The sequence below is a fragment of the Bactrocera dorsalis genome, chromosome 1 (assembly GCF_023373825.1).
Source record: "Bactrocera dorsalis isolate Fly_Bdor chromosome 1, ASM2337382v1, whole genome shotgun sequence".
Lineage (NCBI taxonomy): Eukaryota > Metazoa > Arthropoda > Insecta > Diptera > Tephritidae > Bactrocera > Bactrocera dorsalis.
In genome coordinates this window covers 77929428-77953924 of record NC_064303.1, presented here as the reverse complement: position 1 = coordinate 77953924, position 24497 = coordinate 77929428, and the positions used below count along the sequence as shown (strand labels likewise).

At 31.5% G+C, this 24497-nt stretch overlaps 3 protein-coding genes across 19 annotated transcripts in view; 1 reads left to right on the top strand and 2 right to left on the bottom strand.

The window, feature by feature from the left end:
• Positions 1-3655, bottom strand: part of LOC105229970 (acid-sensing ion channel 4-A) — a 74911-nt gene extending 71256 nt beyond the window's left edge. The window contains exon 1 of the mRNA XM_029553002.2: positions 3211-3655. Coding sequence (XP_029408862.2) covers positions 3211-3240 — 30 coding nt within the window. The 5' untranslated portion in view covers positions 3241-3655. The remainder of the gene's footprint in view (positions 1-3210) is intronic.
• Positions 1-24497, bottom strand: part of LOC125776853 (SAFB-like transcription modulator) — a 502085-nt gene that overhangs the window by 212281 nt on the left and 265307 nt on the right. The window lies entirely within an intron of this gene.
• The window catches only part of LOC105229794 (myosin heavy chain, muscle), a 30929-nt gene continuing 10961 nt past the window's right edge, over positions 4530-24497 (top strand). For 2 of the 17 annotated variants that reach the window (XM_011210410.4, XM_011210386.4), the window contains exons 1-11: positions 6119-6359; positions 7696-8065; positions 8934-9077; positions 10859-11239; positions 11353-11416; positions 11489-11587; positions 15332-15435; positions 17146-17553; positions 18611-18781; positions 20352-20941; positions 22852-22969. In XM_011210410.4, the coding sequence (XP_011208712.1) occupies positions 7862-8065; positions 8934-9077; positions 10859-11239; positions 11353-11416; positions 11489-11587; positions 15332-15435; positions 17146-17553; positions 18611-18781; positions 20352-20941; positions 22852-22969 (2283 nt within the window). In that variant the 5' untranslated portion in view covers positions 6119-6359; positions 7696-7861. Of the gene's footprint in view, positions 4549-6118; positions 6360-7695; positions 8066-8530; positions 8675-8933; positions 9078-10858; positions 11240-11352; positions 11417-11488; positions 11588-12112; positions 12217-15331; positions 15436-17145; positions 17554-17980; positions 18152-18610; positions 18782-19226; positions 19398-20351; positions 20942-22345; positions 22464-22851; positions 22970-23496; positions 23615-24497 lie in introns of those variants that run through there. The other 15 variants (XM_011210362.4, XM_011210304.4, XM_011210434.4 and 12 more) reach the window with 13 other exon arrangements.

The window sequence follows — 24497 nt, the reverse complement described above, 5'->3', positions numbered from 1 at the left end:
TAAGCTCAATAATGAAAGAAAAACCTATGATTTTGCTATTATTTATTATTTTTTTCGAATAAATATTTAATTAAATTAATGTTGTGCTTAGTCTTAGAAAAAAATATTAATTATGCAAGGTTTCTCAAACATAATTTAAATAAGCCGAACGAGATAATTATAAAGCCATTTTGATTAAGCATTATATTTTTAGTATTTAAGAGAAAAATGAAATGTTTAATAAGATGTATGACCGCCATTGTTAGCAATAACTTCTTCCAATCGTCTGTGCATAGAATTAATTAAAGAATGTTTCCCATTTTTCAACGATGGCATTTCTTAGAAATTTTACGTTATAAAATCGCCTTCCCTTGTAAGTATGTATATTCCATCTTTCAGTTTTTCCATACTAAGTTTGGAAATTTTCTACAAATTTCCAACGTTTAGAAAAATTGCTTTATCGTTCCTAACTTGATTACGTATTAAATAACTTTGGTGTAGATGTTGTCCCTCTTATGGATATGAATTATCCATTGGTAGACTTTACCGATATCTGGGTAATTGGCGACATCATTGTTCCCAAGTAGTGCGAATTATAGTACTTTTGAAATGAAGGCGAGATTTTCATTTAATAAAACAGAATATTTTGTATACTGTAGTTCTAAATATCTAGACGTTTGATCGTGATGCAACTTTAAAATTTTATATTTTCAATAAGGAGCCAGAGAATAGAGATCACGTGACGTTTGCATGTGCGAAAAAGGTACGCAGAACCCTAATCACTGTGGGAAAACTAATTTTTTATTACTTTTATTAGATATGTAATAATCTTACAAATAATAGCACATTCACAATTGCCATGAATGAAGTCATTATATGGATATATGGAAGATAAAAAATAAGCGTAGTTCTAAAATTTTTTAAAGGCAAATTGATATTTGGTTTGTATGCGTTCATTATTATAAAATATGTAGGCAAGATCAATTAGTTAGTCTAGACCGATTACATTTAACAAATTTATAATATGGTTTATAAATTAAAACTGTTGATTTGAAGGATACAAAGAAAAGAAACGATTTATATAATATTAAAATTAATTTAGTTTTATCTTGCCGCACGTCGTACACTTCTTATTCGTCTTACTCGTCTTGCTCGTCTTGCTGATACTCTTCTTCTTCTTCTTCTTTTGACTTTTCTGTGCTGCCATATCGTTTCATTCCCACAAATATAACTATATAAAATATGTTTTTGTATGTATGTATATCTTTTTATATTGTCTTATTCTTTTAGAGTAGCATTGGCGGCATACAAAATTGATTAAAAAACTTCGAATGCATTGTTTTAAGATAAGATCAATAATTGCCATCAGCAAAGGAAAGTAGTGTCAGAAAGATTTTAACACTGCATGGTGCTCTGGCTTTTTTAATTAATGATCATATATAAAGATGCTATCCTAATAATATAAATTAACGGGAAATATTTAATAATAATAAACAAAAAGAAAGGAAGGGATAAGTTCAGATGTAACCAAACATTTCACACTCTTCCAACTTGCCAGAATCAAGTCCAGAAAAAAGACTTCAGGTGCATAAAGTTTATTTAAATGGGGCTTAGGGCAAGTTTTCTACCGAGTTTATCCATTTTAGGTACAATATGCACCTCAAATTTGCGATACTCGTATATGCGGTATAAAGACGACTGAAGGTTTGAGAATCTTTCTATTAGGTATATGGAGGCTAGGGGAAGTATTGACGCGATTCAACCCTATTCTGAAACTAGGGTACATAATATTAGCAAAATAATTTCATCAAATTTCAATAATATATCTCACAGATTGTTCGAAATTTCCGCTAAAAAGTAATTTGAACTTTGATCACAATATTCGGTACATGGAGACTTGAATAGTTTTGATCCAATTTGAATATTTTTTGGTCATAAGGTGACCTACTTTAAGCACAATATGCGGGTAAAGTTGTAACCCGATAAAATCATTGGTGCTTGATTTGCGTTTTAGAAGGTGAAAGAGTCAGATTTAAAATTGGGTTATATGGGAAGTAGAGTGGTTGTAGTCGGATTTTGTACAACAGAACTGTCAAGTTAGCATTATATACCACAGTTTGTAGATATCTGTCGAGTAAATCCTGACATATGTCTTTTTACTGAAATAGAAGTGGTGCTACGCCTATCGTCCATTTAAATGCCCACAAAGCGGGTGTGGCTGTGATCAGATTGTGCCCACCTACGTACTCGTCCCAAAAACCTTTAGGTGAACAAAACTATTATACTCCGTAGCAGCATGTTGCAATAGTATAAACATATCATTAAATAACTAATCTAACAAACAAATAAGGCAAGAAATAGCTTGATATACATAAGTTTAGTACCTTGTGAAATATGCACAAAAGCCCACCTCGTCATCTTGAATATAAAGAATATAAAAATTATCGATTAATTTCAATATCTGGATTGATAATCTAACCGTGCGATTCTGTAACGTGAGACAGTCTCAAGTCTCTAAATTTGAGATTTTAAGTTAGAGACAATTTTTGAGACTTGAGACGGTTTTGCTATTCTGTAAGTGACAGTCACAAAATCTATTACATTTCATCATTCAGAGATGTTTTTACGCTTGAATGGAAATAAATAGGTCGATAACAAATATTAAATTTTCTATAACATCGTCAAAAAACATAGTTATCAATAAAAATGAAAATATATGTTGACTTTGTTTCATAATATTTACGAAATTTATGTAAAATTTATTTATTTTTAACTTTTTCGTGTTTGAGTTGCTTACAAAATATAAAAATACGACAATCGATTAATATCTATGATGATCTCTATTCAGTATATTCAAAATGGCAGACAAGAGCTCTTTTTTGTTTTGTGACCGGCTAACTACCAGGTCTCAATATTTTGAGACTAACGCTAGAGACTGTTTAGTGAATAGTAACTAATCTCAAATTGAGACTTTGCCTCAAAATGTCTCAAATAGAGACTAGAGACTGGTTACAGAATCCCGCTATAAAATTTAAGTGAGATTGATATTTAAATGATAACAGTATGTTCCATAAAGCAATTGAAAAATATAATTTGACATAAAAAGTGAATACAAGGATGTCACACAAAAATTTAGCATATATCGAATACCAACCAAATTGTATTTGGGAGCTTATTTCTGATTTTTATGCCTAGCGGAACATATGTATTTCTTTAACTAAATATACGTACATGTTTTAGTTCGTAAGGTGATAGCAGCATAAGTCGAATAAACTTGCATATATTAATACTACATATTCATCATTAATGTGATGCACAGCCAACATTTAATAGCAGAAACGACAAGTGACTGGTCCGATGTGCCTTACTATTGATTCTTTCCATCAAAACAGGATTTTCTTTTGTTTAAGTAAAATTTACGTTAGCTCACATTATTTAAAAATGTAGATTGAATTCGGAGAATATTTAGTTTTGAATACGGCTTTAGTATATCAAATCATTAGAAAATCGTTCTATAATAGGTATAAGATTAATGGTTTTCAGTCTAGTTGTATTTCAGACCGGAATTTCTATTCGTAAACTGTTGAGTAGTTCGATACTCAACCATAGAGAAAGTCTGCGAATACATGTACATACATAGGTAAATACGTAAATCTATCAATACAGTCACGAAAACATACATATTTACATTCTTACAAGAAGGCAAAATTACGAGAAATGAAAATACTATATTATTTTCCCTTTAAATGAAAAATATCATACGATTCTGAAATTAATTATACATTTTATGAGTTGCAGTTAAATACATTATTTTATTTAAAATATGTTAAGGCATTATAATTTCAGGTTGGTTCAGTGAATTTCAAGATACTATTTTCAAAGTGTCAGCCAAAATAAGCTGTTCATGTCCATGCCCATTCCGAAACGCTTTCTGTATGTTATATGTGTTACTATTACTCATCCATTTTGCATATGTATATGTGTTCTCTTATGAGTTCAGAGCTCTCTCAAAAAGCTTTCATGATCACTTTTATTATATGGTTCTCTCTAATGGATCCTGATACTTTATGCTAACTTTATACTAACGCAATCGATTGCATCACTTCGATGGCTATTATCACACTACTACAAATGCGAAAACAACTGAGTCATGCTACCGCATACGAGCGCACTGAATTCGCCAATGGTGTGTCGTGCATACAAAAGCACAACGAAAACTACGCTAACAATTCCGTACATACCGACAGATCGCGGACATGAGCGTGCACCGAAAAAGGGAGCGAATACCCACCAGGACAAACTTTGCGTATATACATACATATAACGAATACGCATACAAATGCAATGAATACAAAGTAGCAGTGATTCGTCAATGTGTGGGTGGATATTCTAAATAGGAGGGGGTGTAAGAGATCAAGAAGAGGCGACAGTAACGGTATCTTGTGTGCTTTTAGCGCTTTGGCGTAAGCGGTTCGGAAAATATCGGCACATTGCGAGTATATGGTATCAAATTGCCTCATATAAAAAGGAACAGTGCCGGCTGTGTGGGTCAGAACGGCTTTCGAACGCGTAAGTGCAACACCTTAATGTTGGATTATTTCTTGCTTGTGTATTTTTCCTGTGAATAAAAACAATACAGTTTTTTTTTGTGCTTTCACTGCGGCTGGAATGCCAATTATTTGAGAGCGAAAGCAAGAAAGAAAGAGAATTTATGTGCATACGAGCGAGCGAGAAGTAGTATGAGCAGAAAAAATTGAAATCCTGCCAATCCTCTTGATTTATCTGTTTTTCAAAAATTGAATGTGATAAAAGCTTAAGTGACTTTCAAAATTATTTCCAAATATGTAGTGGAAAAACAAAACCAGAAAAGTAATAAAAAGTGTATATGTATATAACATGCGGTACAGGACAAAAGGATCACTTAATAGACACTTGTGGATTGCCCAATATCCTAACCGTTACTTGAAAATACAGAGCCAAAATTAATGGATTACGACGTGGCCACTAAATGCTAAAGTGGAATATTATTATTTTTAAATTAATAATTTTTTGAACATTTCACATACATATACATATGTATGTATATGTATAACACATCTTTAGTGATTTTCGAACTTACACTGCGTTTTATATTATGCAAGGCATTGATTACTGTGTAAATTGTTCAGATCACATCTGTATAGCTTATACATAGGTGTGAAAAAAATTATGGTTTCGATGCAGCCAAGTTACCCCTTTTTCTTCTTTTATCAATAATATATGAAATAATGAATAATACGTTTAAAAAAGAGATGTTTTTGGTGTCAAATGAATAACATAATTGTGCACTTAATGGAGAAATCTATATCTAGCCTAAACTTTCGACACACATAAGTACATATGTATACGCCAGTAAATACGTCTTCGTAAATAAATAGTTCATATAGGTTTTTTACGTTATAGTTTGAAACCCGTGCGAACGTATACAATTAAAATATATTTTTTCAAAAATAGAACACTTTCAAAACACACCTAAGATGTACAACCAATAGGATGTAAGATTTAGCACTTTTGCGAATTAGTTCTGCTTCCTTTTGGTCTGATGTTCTAATAGAAATTAACAGGGATCTATTTTATCTGAACATGTTAATTTCGGGGGTTTCGAAACAAAAAAATTTAATTTTAAGATTTACTCAGTAGCATCAGAAAGTATACCAAAGAAAATACGTACGCTTTAATACATATGCATATACACATACAAAATCAACTTCACACACGAAACGCAAGGTGAAAGAGCACGATAGAAATAGAAATATTTCTACACATTTACATGTCCATGCATACGCATAGGTGGTTCGCAATGGGCAATGTGGTGGCGACCAACGACCAGCCGTTGCCGAGTAGCTTTCACACGGCGTTGTTCGTGCGCTGACATACAAACATATGGAAAACGATTTCGAAATTTCAAAATAATACCGACTTTTGAGACGACAGAAATACTCTCAGCTAGACAATTTTATTTTAGCCACTTTATATTTTCTTGTTCAAAGCTTACTATAGCTTAGTGTAGACACTCTCGTGTGTATAAGTTTTTGGTTTATTACGTTATTACACTTTTTTCTTTTTTTAAGGTTTCGATCCGAGAAATTTTCGCGTTTTCCAATTCATTGCGATCTTGCAACTCGGACGTCTTAGATCATTTCCTTTTGTGCGGATGCTGTTAGAAAGCGATTAATTTCATTGAATTTCTGATTTCTTATGCGATTTTTTTTTTCAAAACGAAAAGCTGACAAACGGTTTCCTATATTTTTTCGTAAAATTACGAACATTTCATTGAACAATAGAAAGCTATTATTTAAAAGTGAGATTCAATTCTTAAGTACCCGTTACCAAAGCGCGAAGTAAGTGTGAAATACAAATAAATAATAGAAGAAATATTTCTGAAGAGAAATCTGAAAATTGTTGAAATAATTAAAAAAAAAAGTTTTATTGAAATAAAAAATAGTTCAAATGTGGTGTGAAATTGTATTAAAAAAGACATTAAATATTCCAAAATGAAGTTATATCCTGAACAAGGATTCATGTGAATTACATTATCGATAATTTTTGTGGCGCGGTAGAGATTTTCTACGATATCTTAAAACATATCAAATTCATATGTATAATCTGTGTTATGTAATACATACATCTTTTAAGTACATTCATAATTCAATTTACGAAACTCAGAAAAATATTAAGCCAAAATTGGAGCAAATTTTCGTTTATACATATGTACATATTTTTGCATTGTTCATCTGTTATTTAATTTAAAAATATACGGGTTTCTTTTTTACGGAAATGCTGCGAATTTTCGAAAGGCTTACGTAACAGTTGCACCACAGAGCATACCACGTATACATAAACGCACATAACAACAAGTATATGTTTATAATAAAACAATGTTCAAACGTATTGATGTGCATATATAAGAAGACATAAATACAACATTTTAATAATGTATTTATAGAATTGGTATCGTGGAAAATAGGTATATGCCTATGTATGTATACATGTGAGATGGATGTAGAAATGTGTGGTAGCGAGGTTGCAGCATCTCCGAGTGCTAATTTTAGACAACAACCCACACATTCCATACATACTCATTTTGAAGCTAGCTCAGTTGCAAAAGCAACAACCACTGAGAGCAAGCAGAGCAAACAATCGCTGCTGATGTAGCTTTTTCCACGCCATTAATTGGTTCATGTCTCAGCTATTATTTTCATTATGTGTTATATGTGAAAGCCAACACCCGCCATAATTCGCCACATTAACTGTATTAGGTAAAGCAGCGCACGGTAAATATACTCAAATACTCGCAGTAAAAACTTATGTGGGCTATTAGAAAACGCAAGCGGATAGCGCTGCGGACTAATGAGGAAAAGTGAACAAAGAAAGCTAAACGGAACTATCCGATTACAAATCATAACATCAAAAGATTTTTTTTTTGTATTTCGCGGTCTTGATATTCTTAGGTGGAAATAAAAACATTTTATTTTTCCTCTCGGGTGCATATACAACATACACATGTTGTCCATAATATCGAAAAACATATAAAACAGGGTAACAATTAAATTTTTCAATATATTGAAATAAGCATAACAAAATTTTCTTAGTTCTTTGTTTGTGCCCAAATATATACATATATACATACAATAAAGCAAAAAATTAATATAGGAATTCATATTTTATCTATTTTAGGGAAGCATTTGGGCTGAGACGACGCGAAACACTTCAAACTTTTGAAAAGGAAAACAACTTGGCAAAAACTTCGACTTTTGCACTCAAGCCCCGACTCTCACTCGAGTTACAATAATATATATTTAATTTACGTTTTCTGTTAAGAAAAAGCGAATCTTTAACCAAGATGCCGAAGCCAATTGCTAGCCAAGAGGATGAGGATCCAACCCCATACCTGTTTGTGTCTTTGGAACAAAGACGTATCGATCAATCGAAACCCTATGACTCCAAGAAGAATTGCTGGGTGCCCGATGAGAAGGAGGGTTATCTTCTTGGTGAAATTAAGGCCACCAAGGGTGACATCGTCTCCGTGAGCCTGCCCGGCGGCGAGGTAAAACAAGCGTTAATAATTTGCATATGCAGATGATGTACAAAGGCAAAATCACCACAATATGGATAGTAGTAAAACGTTGTTGCAGGCTAAACGAAGCTAAATTTTGAAAAAACATTACTAAAAGTAACTCTCTTGTAGAAATGTTTAATTTGTTTTTGTAAAGTCTAGATAAATTCTACTTCTCATGCTGGTTGAAAAGCTTATCAGAGAAACTTCCCATGTAAATAAATTTGTTTTTCGTCGGTACTTTTTTTCTTAGTACCGAAAGTTGCCTATAATAAAATAATAGGAAATGATTTCATTTATATCTTGTAGATTTGTAAATGATTTTAAAAGTGTGTAAATATAAAAATAGCAATTTATAATATTATATTTATTAATTCATTATAATATATTCCCTTATGAATAATTTCAAACTATTTATTTATACATTTCTATTATGTGGTATTGTATAAAATTTAGACCAAGGATTTTAAAGCCGATAAGGTCGAAAAAACGAATCCTCCGAAATTCGAAAAAATTGAAGATATGGCCGATATGACTGTGCTCAATACGCCTTGTGTCTTGCACAATTTGCGACAACGTTACTACGCTAAACTAATTTACGTAAGTTTCCCCAAAACGATGCACTAATGAAGCTTTTTTTCTTTTTTCTCTTCGTCTCTCTGTCCTCCAATTGTAAAATACCTACTTACCCAAAATACAAATGAAAACAAACTTAAAAAAATTACTACGAAAATGTAAATTTAAAATGAAAATAATATAAAAACACATAAAATCGGGTACATAACTCACAAAATAAAAATTATATTACAAATTATAAAACGTATAAAAAATGCTTGAAATGTAACGCACAAAACAAAAGACCAAAGACTTTAAGAAAGATCAGCTTCAACAAGTCAATCCTCCGAAATACGAAAAGGCCGAGGATATGTCTAACTTGACATATTTGAACGACGCTTCTGTGCTGCATAACTTGAGACAGCGGTACTACAACAAACTTATCTACGTGAGTATGGTTGGAACCGATTGAAATGGGTTCCACCAAACCCCGCAATGTTTGCTTTGAATGTTATCGTTTATTGTATTTGTCATTGTATTTGTTATTGTATGATATTGAATTGTCTTTACCCATAGTGAAACTGTTACACAATCTTACCACATCATTTAAACCTTCATTCCGTCCAACTTTTACAACACATACTAACTATCAAAAGGAAAAACAGGAATTAACCTTCAGACAGCTGATTTAAATTTAAGAAAAACTTCAGATGCTTATTCGTGTCGAACTAATGCACAGTTATTTCAGAAATACTAATAGCTAAGCAATTAAAAACTGTTATACACATATTTTGTTTAAATAAGAAAAAGTATGATAAAGATACTATAAAATTAAATTGAGATAACAGTAAAGCTCTTTCAGCAAAATATGAGATAAGGTACTTGCTTCAACTATTTATTTTAATATGTGTAGTACTTGCTGTAAAATGAACTTTATTTTGAAAAATAAAGTTCGAATCTTTAACGCATCCTAAATATAAAATTCGTTTGAAAGCTTTATGAATGTAAATTGGAAATGTTATTTAATACGGCTTTTTGAATATGTTTTCACTTTTATAAATGATAAATGATGATCATAATATTTACTTTTAATTGCAGTCGCAATGTAAGCTACACATATTTTAATTTATGTTCTAAGAAACTAATACATTAATCATTATTATTCCATTAGCATCAATATCCGTCGTATGCGCTAACACCGCCACATACTAATCAAAAAAGAAAATCAAATGCCAACTTTTTTCACCAGTTCATCAAGGAAAGTCATAAAAACATAATAAGCAACATAAAACCCACAATATTACAACCCATTGAAAGGATAGACTGAAACTGAAGTAAATTTTTGGAATCTTCAGATTGCATATATAGCCATAAACATTTCCACAAACACATCCATTTCCAATAGATCTGCATATAATTCGAAAAGCATACAACTCATCCACTTATGGAATATTTTATAATTCCAAATCCATTGCATAATACACAAGAACACAAAATCCACCAACCACCAATCCCATCACATTTTTCCGTCGAAGGGAGAACGTTTATGTTTCCTGATAAGCGCAGAGATAAAAAACAACGGCATGAATTAAAACGCACATTGTGAAGAGAATGGAATGTTAATAAATATGCATGTACTAGTTGCTTCAAACAATAAATGAAGCATCATTTGTCAACACAATGCAAATATCATACACGTTCGAGCTGGGTAAACTTACATGTACCAAATCAAGCAAAAATGATAAAACATATTATAATCGAACCAACATAATAATTTACGAAATCACCCCAACACATCAAAAACACTCAAATGCGTTGACATTTAATCAAATTACAAAAATGAATGCGAAACATTTTAAAAAATAACTTTAACATTCAGTTTACACTTTCTAAATTTTCATATTTAAAGATTTAAGTGTCATATTACGTTGTTTAGGCTATTTTACGCAATTTCTATTTCTGACTAAAGATCTGAAGAAAATAGCCCATGCAGCGTTATATACATATTATTGTTCACCACTTTATTCCATTTATTATAAGGCGCAATAGCCAAAACTTATAGTTTAAATTTAAAATTGATAAAATTGAATGCTCCAATTTGTTAGAAAATTTCGTATTTTATTTATTTTTATTCCTCTGATTACGTAGAACCTGAAAAATTAGATTAATTAATTTCTTTTTATCAATTTTTAATTTTTCCAACTCGTGTCGAAACGATCTCTACTGTAGACCTACTCCGGTCTTTTCTGCGTTGCCATCAATCCTTACAAGCGTTACCCGGTATATACCAACCGTTGCGCTAAGATGTACCGTGGCAAGCGCCGTAATGAAGTGCCACCACATATTTTCGCCATTTCTGACGGTGCCTACGTCGACATGTTGACCAACCACGTCAATCAATCTATGTTGATTACTGGTGAGTCTGGTGCTGGTAAGACTGAAAACACGAAGAAGGTAATTGCGTACTTCGCCACTGTCGGTGCCTCAACAAAGAAGGATGAATCGCAAAAGAACAAGGGTTCTCTGGAAGATCAGGTCGTACAAACTAACCCTGTACTGGAAGCTTTCGGTAACGCTAAGACCGTGCGTAACGATAACTCTTCTCGTTTCGTAAGTGTTGCTCGTTTAGAGTATTAAGTATAACAAAGTGAAAGTTATTACTCACACAACAATTCTTTTCTCACCTCTTTCTTTTATAAATAACTTTACTTGCCGATGTTTAGGGTAAATTCATCCGTATTCACTTCGGCCCAAGCGGTAAATTGGCTGGTGCTGATATTGAGACTTGTGAGTTTATTATTTTTGCTTATTTTTCTGTATTTCAATTAATTCATTGTTTACTTCTTATATTCATAACAGATTTGCTTGAGAAAGCTCGTGTAATCTCTCAGCAATCTTTGGAACGTTCATACCACATCTTCTACCAGATTATGTCTGGCTCCGTTCCCGGTGTTAAAGGTAAGACCATCAAATTTTAAAATTTTGAATGATAAAATATCTCTGAACTATGTATCCAAAAAAATAACAATCATTTAAAGTCATACGCTAATTGAAATATCATAACCACTTTAAAAGAAGTTTCTTAATTGAGTTACAAGAGCAAACGAGTTCAAAAGTAATTTTAAAGACAAAAAATATCAAATATTTAAAAGAAATACTAAAAGTGTATATATAATATATACATATTGATATATATCAATAAGATATATACATATGCATATATATAGGTATATACATAACAAATTTAAATATTTACTATTACCACCAATTCTTTCATTCATCTTTACCCACCTTATTATTCACTAATCACTCCAAACATAAATATTAATTAAATTTACACTATATACAAACACACATATCATTTACAAACATAATTATTACATATTGCCAAATTATTAAATTCTCACCTTTCCACTTTTTTTTATCAAAAACAAAATATACGAACCCAAATTGTCAATGATACCATATCATTCAAAATCGCAGACGTTTGTCTGTTGACCAATAACATCTACGATTACCACATTGTCTCTCAGGGCAAGGTCACAGTCGCCAGTATCGATGATAATGAAGAATTCCAATTGACCGATGTAATTTCCTAATACTTTTATTTATAAAAATGTTTTTATTCTTTCGTTAATTACTACCCTAATTATTTAAATTCGTACTACCATTAACGCTATATTACATATGTAAAACTTTAAATTTACTAATTAACCAAAGTATTATTCACATTCTATATATATTGTTACATATATCTGTTCATGTCGTATCGTAAGTTTTACATTGCCTTGAGTATTATAAGTCTGTAGGTATATTATTTAATGCCTTATTGTACAAATGCTTTATTGTGCCTTCGTAGGCACTTTCTGCTGCTCTCCCACAGTAACTTTCAAAACTCCTTCATTCAAATTTTTCTATCTACGGTTTTCTTATATAACTGACCGCAACATTGATTGCCCAAATGGTATATTACGCGTTATAACATTTTACACGCAAATTAATTTTCATTTTTTTATTTCCTTTTTTACTACATATAATATACAAAAACATACACATATTCAAAAACAATTGTGTCCTCCGTATCTTCTTAATCCATATCATCCCAATCACATCACAAATACTTGTACACATCATTACAACAACAGAATATTGTCTACTTTCGAACAATATTTACGATTACCGCATTGTGTCACAAGGAAAAACAACCATACCTAGCGTCGACGATGGTGAAGAGTATCAAATTGTTGACGTAAGATACAGCGATGAGATAAATACATTAAATATATATGTAAATGTGATTTAACATATTGCTAAAATATTTACTCAATAATCAATTTAAAATTAAAAGTCAAAATTTTAACCAAAATGCTCATGTGTTTAGAGCTAGATTAAAAAATTTGGAAGAAAATAATAACGTCATTCAATCTTAATTTCTAAAAATACATTCGACACGTCTAATCCTTAAATGACGCTGTATACTGGAAAAAGGACAGAAACTTAACAGATGTATAATAACTACCTCTCTCTTTTATCGTTTTATAATTGTAATGAATAAATGTTTAACATAATGTTAAACGTAAAAAACTCACTCGTAATTACAATATCTCAAATTTTAACTCGAGTGTTAACGCTTTCCAGCACCACCACATAGCATACTGATGTATGGTGGATGCCAATTAATCCCCTTTTTTGTCTCCAATAATTGAACTCAATGTTGTTACTCTCTTTCGCTTACTCATGCTGCGTTTATGTATGTATCGTGTAAGTGCTTTAGGTTTAGAATAGCTTTAAGCAGCTGCTGTAATTAATATTTATAATGAAGTAATTTTTATATATTTAACAATATTATGGTATATTGTTTAAAAGAGCTATTTATTTGCTGAGATCTTTATTGTTAGCAAAAGCCGATAAATCTGTGTTGGAATATTTTGTTTCTACGTATGCGCATACATACATATATACATATTACATGTACGTTTTCTCTAATCAAATGACAAATGACAAATGATTTCTACATGACATAAAAATGTCAAATTGATGCTTAAGTAATTCCAACGACTTCTAAGGGACCCTGGAAATGTTATTTTACAGTCAATCATAAACTTAACAAGTAGCTTAAGTCAGCCCGCAGTATTCATGCATATTAATATTTAATTAAGAAACATTACAAATGGCTAAGCAGCATTTGGGGTACCTTTGTACCACAATTCTTGCTAAACAGCACCCAAAACAGTCACGCATTATCCTTTTCCTAACTATGTATATCTCATTTGAGTTTGCCATACTTATATGCAGTCTCGTTCACTCATAACTATTTTATATATCGTATTTTATATCGTTACTTTTTATGCAACCAAATAACGGTATGTAAACAAATGCTAGAGATGGCATATTTATCGAACCATATTGGTGATTATCCTGGAATATGTCAGGGTAAAACAAGGATAGCCGGTGTCAACGATGGCGAAGAATTTGAATTGACTGACGTAAGTTGGTGTGAGCCTTTTCAGTGGTTACCCGTTCCCATTTTGATATGTAACAAAATCTCACTCTCGCACTGTTTAATTCTATATTATCCATATAAATACGTCTTTCTGTATATTTTTTTCTGCAAACCTCTTTTATACATAGTTTCTCTAAATATATTTTCAAATGTTTTGTATTTCTTTATTATTTCCACTTCTTGTCTGTCATTTCGCTGTACAGAAATAAACGAGATTTCGTATTAATATTTAATATAAAGTTATTTTATAGTTAAATATTTATTGTACCTACATGGATTTCATGTTGCTGGCTTCTCTGAAGTACTTAAAATATTTATTTACTCATAATTCTATGTCAGTTTCATTGTAAATAAATTTAATTTTCCTATGTTATTCCGGAATTTCTATCTCTTGCTGAAATAATTATTATTCTTCTAAGTAGTTGTAGTTCCTTTAGTAGCATTTGGTCCCCACTTAATGCATTAACTTATGGTCCAAAACAAAAAATCTTGTCAAAAATAATGTTGTATTTATTTACGATTTGACTCTGCTTGATATAACAACATTTATCACCTTTAACGCATTACGGGTATTGAGCATAGACAATATGATACATATCAAAAACGGGGAGATTAGTCAATTGAATCAATAATAATGAAATTATTAAATATTTTTAAACAGAGTTACAATAGTTAAATTCAAATTCTTGGTACAGTGGTTTTGATACCGGCACAATAACTTTTTACTAAAATATTCCCCGCAACGGTATTAATATATACGTCCACTGAGTGCATTATATTAATACATGTAAGTGTTTTAATTACGATACGCATCAGAAATATTCGTGGAATATTCAAACCGAAAAGAAAAAAATATTTAAAATGTAGTATGTTTTGCGCTTTTATAAACCTGTCGTTTGTAAAACAAACGAAGACCGGCAACTCTTAAAAGTCAATATTTTATAGCCTGCTCTACAGGCTTTCCACTTAAAATAAAAAAGCGCATATCTATATTTACGACACCACATTATTTTTATCGAAAACAGTTGAGAAATAAAAAAAAACATTATTCTCCTACATCAAATCTCCCACCACACTCTACACACTCGATTTTTTCGATTCCCTCATTGCCGTTTTTCATACGTTTTGAAATTGTCATGTGCAAAAGTAATAATCCAAAAAATACCACAAACAATTTTCTTCTCTCGACTCTTGTGCAGACGTTTGCTTCTTATCTGATAATATTTACGATTACTATAACGTGTCTCAGGGTAAAGTCACTGTACCCAACATGGATGACGGTGAGGAATTCCAGCTGGCAGATGTAAGTTTTCAACGTAACAACGAAAAGCAAAACAAAATAAAATAAATAAAATATAAAGAAACGCAGAAAATATAAAACCACCATAGAGCAAGCCAATTAGCATAGTAGTTGGTACTTATGTACGCAACAGCGCCAAATCCACCAAACATAGCTAAGTGCGCATGCCACCAGCACAACTTATAAACTACGTGTATTAATGAGGCGCTTGCCATAATTATGCCGTACTTATAAGTACAACAGCCAACATCACTACCACCCACCTTTTAGTATTTACATATACACCCACAACACCAACTGAACCTTAAGTTACTTTTCTTTGATATGCGTTTCTGAATTTTACCAAACTCCTTAATTCTGCTCTTTTCTACACTTATTGTTCTACGTTAGATTGCTCGTTTTGTACGTTGAAACCCAAGTACATTACTTTTATGTTATTATATTGCATCTATGAACATTTTTGGAATGTCTTTACACACACACAAAAATTAAAAATCTAAGAGTAAAGCGTTTACGGTCGGTGTGCTCGAAAATCTACGCCGAAAAACCATCTGAGAATATAATAGTGCCAGCACACTAGTCAGCATAATTCTGAAATGCATTATGTTATGATTGGCATGTTGTGTTGTTCTAAAAGGAAAACGGAATGTTGCATCAACTTTTTGTCATTTATTTACTGCGTGATTCATTGATTGAAATTTGCTGAACATTGTGCGCTGTACAACTCAATAAAATGTAATAATAGTTCAGCTCCACATAATTTAATTTATTATACTTACATTTACATATATTCAACTAAATTGTATTTTCGTATGTACATACATATGTGTATACATAACTATGGTATGCAAGGAAGCCTGCTCATTAAATTTATTTATTTGAGAATGCGAATATTTGTAAAAGCATGCTTGAACCACAAAAAACATGGAAAACATATAGTGAACGAAATTATCAACAGAAAAAAGTTTTTTTTTATTTACCATAATGCACGTTTATTACCTTCTCCATCCTATGAAAGAGTTTTTGTTTGAAATTTATGGTTCAAATATCCTACGCTCTCCAAAAATTCCGGAATCTATTTACGTCTATATCCTACTCGCTTTCACCAATGTTTCTTTAATTCGATTTTCCTTAAGAAAATTTCTTTACTTACTTCATATAAAAAATTAAACATTAATCAGATGATAGATTTTGAAGAAAGATCGGAATCAGCTTTTTATTAGATACTTTTTAAATATTTTTATTGTTCGGATTTAATATGAGTAAATATTCCAAAAGGATTTGATTGGTGAGAAACGCGATTTGATTTATTTTTGTATCCATTTAGTAGCATTGAAGAATAAATCTTTCTACGAAATCTAAGATTATGTTTTTAAGTAGGTATTTGTGTAATTTTCCAGAATATAATATGTATACATATTTATTTTGTGGATTATTTATTGTATTATAGTTTGATAGTTGTTTGCTTTGCATGCCGTTTGCGTTCTTTAATATTGATGGTTTAAAAATATTTTGTATGTAGAAAATATAAACATGTTACACATCCTTAGCTGTACAAAAAAGCCAAACAAAATATCGTAAATACTTGCTTTCAAACACCTTAAACTGCAAAAAAAGCTAAATAAATAACATTTATAACATTTATTCACAAATAAAATCAATTACAAATAAAACTAACATTTTCCAATTTTCCAACCTTATTGCGGCATTTAGCAAGCTTTTGATATCTTGGGTTTCACCGCTCAAGAGAAACAGGATGTCTACAAAATCACCGCCGCTGTCATGCACATGGGTGGTATGAAGTTCAAGCAACGTGGTCGTGAAGAGCAGGCTGAACAAGATGGTGAAGAAGAAGGTGGTCGCGTGGCTAAATTGTTCGGTTGTGACACCGCTGAACTTTACAAGAACTTGTTGAAGCCCCGCATCAAGGTCGGTAACGAATTCGTTACTCAAGGCCGTAACGTGCAACAGGTCACCAACTCTATTGGTGCTCTCTGCAAGGGTGTATTCGATCGTCTCTTCAAATGGCTGGTTAAGAAATGTAACGAAACTCTGGATACTCAACAAAAACGTCAGCACTTTATTGGTGTACTGGATATTGCTGGTTTTGAAATTTTCGACGTAAGTATGACCCGGTCCTCCGTAAACATACTAATAAGAGGCACAGCTATTATGTACGGTCCATGTGAGATATACTTATTTGAAAATCGCGCATGAATCTTGCACTCTAGTTATTTGCTTGTTGCTGAGTATGCTTTTCAAAAGCTTACTTGGTTACAGCAATAGTGCTTATAATACACTAACACTTCTTTTGGACGAAGACACGACCTCGAAACAAATGAAAGTGAAATGGACAACCATAGGAACACGAATTTATTTCAAATACACTAGCTCTTTAACCTTCAATTTAAACACTATGTTGAACCTTTTTCTATTTAGCGTAGTCACATATAATTCCGTACTCACTACCTACCTACCAGTTCATTATAATCTCGTTTATTGAACGAGAGCAAAATACAACTCTTATTTACGTATTACTTCAATATAGTACAATGGTTTCGAACAATTGTGTATCAACTTCACCAATGAAAAATTACAACAATTCTTTAACCATCACATGTTTGTCTTGGAACAAGAAGAATATAAACGAGAGGGTATCAATTGGGACTTTATCGATTTCGGTATGGATTTGCTAGCTTGTATCGATCTCATCGAAAAGGTGCTTATTCAAATCCAATGATAAGATGAAGACATTTGTATGTAAATATGTTCCTTGTGAAACCGTTGCAAGCTAGTCACTTTGTTCTGTTCTTATCAATATGCTGTCTGAAATGTCAAAGTTTTGTTATTTGTTAAAATCAATTGTCTAATGAAACAGGTACTGGTATGCATTATTTAGTACAAGTATGTGATGTTGAAGTTCAAAACAAGTATTAAATTATCATAACTATACCGTATACACGCCCACCATTCATAACACTGTACGTTGTACTTTAAAATAGGCACAATTATCTGAATTCATGATTTCAAGAATACTCGCACAATTAGATATTTCCCACTATTCAATGGCATATTTAATTATTTCTTTTATCCATATGTATTCCCAATATCTATGTATATATAATAATCTTGTAAATTATTACCATGAAACACCACCTATCGCCACTTCGACCATTAGTACAATGGCTTTGAACAATTGTGTATCAATTTCACGAATGAGAAATTACAACAATTCTTTAATCATCACATGTTCGTATTGGAACAAGAAGAATACAAGAAAGAAGGCATTGATTGGGCGTTCATCGATTTTGGCATGGATTTGCTGGCATGTATTGAGATGATTGAAAAGGTTGGTTTTGATAGCGAATCAATAGCGCAGCAATGAGATATAAAATGAAAAGTTTACAAGCATATATTATACTTATATTTGAGAAAAAATATTTTTAATTCTATACATAGAGTCTAAACCAATAAGTATTTTAGGTATTGGGAATAATGTATAATTTGAGGTAAATGACGGTAAAGTGAGCATTTGATTTCAACACCAAGTATTCATATTACAACCAATATTACAAAGACACTTAATGAAATCTATGTGTATTGCCCGTGTTCCCTTTTCACTCCACCACTTTTTGGAATTATGTGCATCTAGGAAGGAGTACCCTTCCACCCTTGACCTGCACTAATCCTGCATAAATCCCACGTAACTAACTTTTGAACAATAACATTTATATCCTTTTAACCTAACATTTACCATATCTTGTTGTTGTGTTACATTCTCCTCTCATATACAGTACAACGGTTTCGAACAATTGTGTATCAATTTCACTAACGAAAAACTGCAACAATTCTTCAACCATCACATGTTTGTTTTGGAACAAGAAGAATACCAACGCGAAGGCATTGAATGGACTTTCATCGATTTCGGAATGGATTTGCAGATGTGTATTGAATTGATTGAGAAGGTATTGGCGCTGAAAATTTCGTACAAAAAAGAAATTTCTCATGCAATATTTGCTTCGCTACAGGCTTCGCATAGTAAAACAACAATTAGTCAATATAAAGAAAATTAATCGCTTCGTCAAAAGATAATCTCAAAAGAATAGTGATCCTACAACCACTTTTGAAAATTGATATGGATATTTTCAACTCGCATATTAATGATATCAATAATGGTATTCTTAAGGAAGAATCGAACAACTAAAGCAACAATATTAATAACACTTTTTGATTTTCATTGCCAATGTATATGTTTTACCTACCCATTTCTTTAGTTTCTTGTACCTAATATACCTCCATACTTTCATAAACTGACCCCTACCTATATTAATGTATGTAGAACACATTTTCATGCTGAAGAATTTTTTATGTAATTGAAATGGAGCAAAGGGATTCCGTAACGGGTTGCTAAATAAATATAGGGCAGTAAATAATCGTAAATTAAAATATTCATTTCTTACTAAAAAATCCCAATTAGCAATAGTGGCAAGAAAATGAGCCATAAGTATATGTAAGTCAAATGCTCAAATAACGATGGAAATGTACATAGCTAAACTTGTGCTTGTTATTTGTTAATAGTAGTAATTGTATTCGTTTGACAAACTTGCCGTACAATTAGTAAAGAGTTCTAAACCAAAACTGTATATAATAGGAATAAATTTGATGCTAAAGCAAGGTAAGCATTGCATTGGCTGTAGCTGTGTTATATTTTGTACGCATAATCTTATACTCGTATTTACTTTACTGCACTATTGCAGGTGGTAGTTTTCATAGTAGTTCTAGTGTAAAAATCGCACGCTAATTTTGTACATGATGCCAAATGTTTTTTGTCGAATTTTCTTTTCATTTTATATAATTTAGTCTAATCGAAATTGTTTTCTTTTATTTACCTTTTTACATTCCTTTCGATTATAAAATAGCCTATGGGTATCTTATCCATCCTTGAAGAAGAGTCTATGTTCCCCAAGGCTACCGATCAAACATTCGCCGACAAATTAGTTAACACTCACTTGGGCAAATCGGCACCATTCCAGAAGCCGAAACCACCAAAGCCTGGCCAACAAGCTGCCCACTTCGCTATTGGCCATTATGCAGGTGTTGTCGCTTATAACATCACCGGTTGGTTGGAAAAGAACAAGGATCCATTGAACGATACTGTGGTCGATCAATTCAAGAAGTCTCAGAACAAGTTGTTGGTCGAAATCTTCGCTGATCATCCAGGCCAATCTGGTGGCGCTGAACAATCAAAGGGTGGTCGTGGTAAGAAGGGTGGTGGCTTTGCTACTGTCTCTTCGGCTTACAGGGAACAGTTGAACAGCTTGATGACCACTTTGCGTTCAACACAACCTCACTTCGTGCGTTGCATCATTCCTAATGAAATGAAACAACCTGGTGTTGTAGATGCTCACTTGGTTATGCACCAATTGACATGTAACGGTGTACTTGAAGGTATCCGTATTTGCCGCAAAGGTTTCCCCAACAGAATGGTGTACGCTGATTTCAAGATGCGGTAAGTTTTTTTTAATATAGTAGCTACATTACATTACACACTATCAACCTTTCATCGATATACTTATTATACAAAAATGGATAAATTTCATTATTATAAATATGTAGGTATGTTTTATATTAGTCAATACTAGAAGTTATAGGTACGACTGAAATACAACCTTAACAAACAAATTATAAATAATTCAAAGCCAGTATTTATTATTTTAATTAAATATTGTCTATTTTTTGTACCTATTTTCTTTGCATTTGAATACAAAAATTACCGAAATTAGTTACATGATCTTGGCTCCAGCCATCATGGCCGCTGAGAAACAACCCAAGAATGCAGCTGCCAAGTGTTTGGAATCTGTGGGATTGGATCCCGACATGTACCGTATTGGTCATACTAAGGCAGGCGGCTAATTTAAATTATCTGTTTTGATACTTCCCTTATTCATAAAAAGCGTTTAAAGTGCGACCTAATGTAGATTTTAATACACCAGATTTGTTTTCCTCTGTACATGTCATTTTCTGTATTACAATCCCATTTGCGTTGCGTTATCTCTCTCGTCCTCTTCGTCTCTATAAGTGAAAACTTCACCAGCCCATCAATATTGCACGAACGTTTAATGACTTATGGTATTGTTGTACACACATATTATTCTTATCCAAAATTAGTATTTCTCATTAGCAATGAGTTATATAAGTATTATTATTTACCCCAAAAAATACTTGTAGTACACGTTATACATATCCAATTCATATTTAATATATGTACATATGTACTTATGTAGTGAAATGTTTAATTTACCAATTGCCCCCAAGATAATCCATAAACGTTTATAATTTCTTATATGATTAATTCGTATCATATTAATGTTATACTTTTGTTCCGTGATATTTTAAATTTGGATATCCTTTGACAGATCATTGATTGTACATCGTATGTCTATATACATATATAATACATAATATAGACGCATATAAATAAATAATATTCGTTATTGGTAGACCTGCATAGTAATCGTTTAATATTTATTGTGTTGTTTGAAAGATTTTTCCAAACATTTTTTATAAATATATACTCAAGAAATTGTATAACCCTTATAAGACTGTTTAGATCCAATAGCATGATGCATTTCTTAACTTGATCCTCCCCGAATTTTGTATTGAGTAAACTTGAACACTTTTTGAAAACATATACAATCTTTTAAGATATTACAACAAATTCAATATAGCGTTGACATTATCAAACATTTCATATTGGATTTTCTTGTTCAATATTTGCCTCGTATGTAATTATCTACCACTGGTACAAAACAAATTGATATACATACATATTGTAACGATTACCTCAACATCGTATGGACAGTAGGAATTTTGTTTAAATTGCTATTTAAAATAAACACTACTACTTTCACAGGTATCAAATCCTTAATCCCCGTGGAATTAAGGAAGTGTCTGACGACAAAAAGGCCTCAAAGATTCTTATTGAGAGCACGGGGTTGGATGAAGATCTTTATCGGCTGGGTCACACAAAGGCATGAATGAAACCAAAATTTAAATATACATATGCAATTTACCATAATAGAGTTACTGATATGAAGTTCGAAATGATATGATAAGCTTACACTAATTGGCATTAGACGTCTTTGCATTTGTGACTCACGCATTGATATTCCTTGTAGATGTAAACATATGTATATTATACATAAGAAAGCCAAAATTTTATTTACTCTTTACTTGTCTTAATTTGATTTTAATTGGCATGTACTATTGCAACACAAAATGGAAATTCACATATATATTCCACTCCCACGACACACAATGTTTACAAAACAATATAACAGCAATACACTATACAACAAAAAATACTTCAAATATACTTAAATTTTTTTTATTGTTTCAACAAATCTTCCCTCAACGCAGATATCAAATTTTGAATCCAAAGGACATTAGCGGAATGGAAGATCCGAAAAAATGTTCTAAAATTCTTATTGAATCCACAGCTCTTGATCCAGATCTATATCGTCTTGGTCATACAAAGGCATGGTTCTTCATTTTATCTCAAGAATGATCCACAAACTGTATTTACATTTAAATGTTTAAACAACATATGTTTTTTATTACAGTTAATAGTTTGTTTTCATATTTAAAAGCAATATTAAGCATGTATGGAAATTAATTATGTTTTCACCCCTTTGCAAATATATACAAACACAAAAATCCCATATATTCCAAGGAATGTGCAAAAACTCATCTCAAAATTTAAATTTTGAGATTCCTTCAAAATGAGTTCAATCTTCATCATCATTGAATGCATTAATCAATACAATGGCAACTACTTTTTATTAAATTATTTATAATTCTATGATGGCCTTTTATAATTTTCCATATATTTAATTTTTTAAATAAATTATAAATATACCCTTTATATAATTTTTTATTTCTTTTTACTAAAATATATTTTGAATTACATACATACTTTTAAACCTGACATTTAAAATGAACCTTAAACAAAAAATTAACCATTTCCAATATCCACTACAACTACACATGTATACATACCAACAGCTACCAAATCCTGAACCCAAGAGGCATCAAAGACTTGGAAGATCCAAAAAAAGCCAGTAAGATTCTGATCGAATCTACTGAATTAGATGAAGATCAATACCGTTTGGGTAACACTAAGGCACGAATCCAATTTTTCACAAAAAATAAAAATAAAGTGCCACACAATTCCGCATAAGTATAAATACATATATAGTTACATTATCAAATTCACATATTGTTGGTACAGGCTTTTGCAAATTCAAAGCATCCACATTACATACAGTAAACTCTGAATTTACCAAAATAATTAGTATAATTGCAGAGGTTACTTCACATACGTACACATTTTAATATATGCTAGTGAGGCCTATGGAAGTCCCTCAGCATACCCATACACATAAAGCATGTTCCTCAATACACACATCCAAAATACCCAATATACGCTATAAGAGTTCAGCATGTTCTCATTAGCATTGTTATTAGTTCTATTATTTATTGCTAGTAGTACGTAGTATGATACTTTCCCAAAATAAGCATGTCCATCGCTTTAAAGTACATCGGTATGCGCTCTATAGCATGCAAAAAATATTCAAATCTAGTCATTTCATATATCTTAAACATATATGCATATACATTAACTTGCATACTCTTATTTTATGAAGTACAAATGTATCAGATATAATTAGCCTATATGAGCCCGACATCCATTTACCACAAAATCAATTACTTCATGATTGGGATTATAATTAAATGTTAAGAAAATAATAATTCATAATATTTTTCGAAATTGTAGGGTTTTTATACTTTCAATTGATTTTTTTAAACTATTACTTTCTGCAAGTTTATATATATAATTCAATATACAATGCTTTGGTAGAAGAATGTATATATTTATTTAGGTACACAACTTATTTTATGAAAATGTTAATAAATTTAAATCGACTTACCTTTTACATAATCAAAATTTTTTTCTTGGAATAAATTTTAGCAGTTATAAAATTATTAATATTTTAATTGAATTC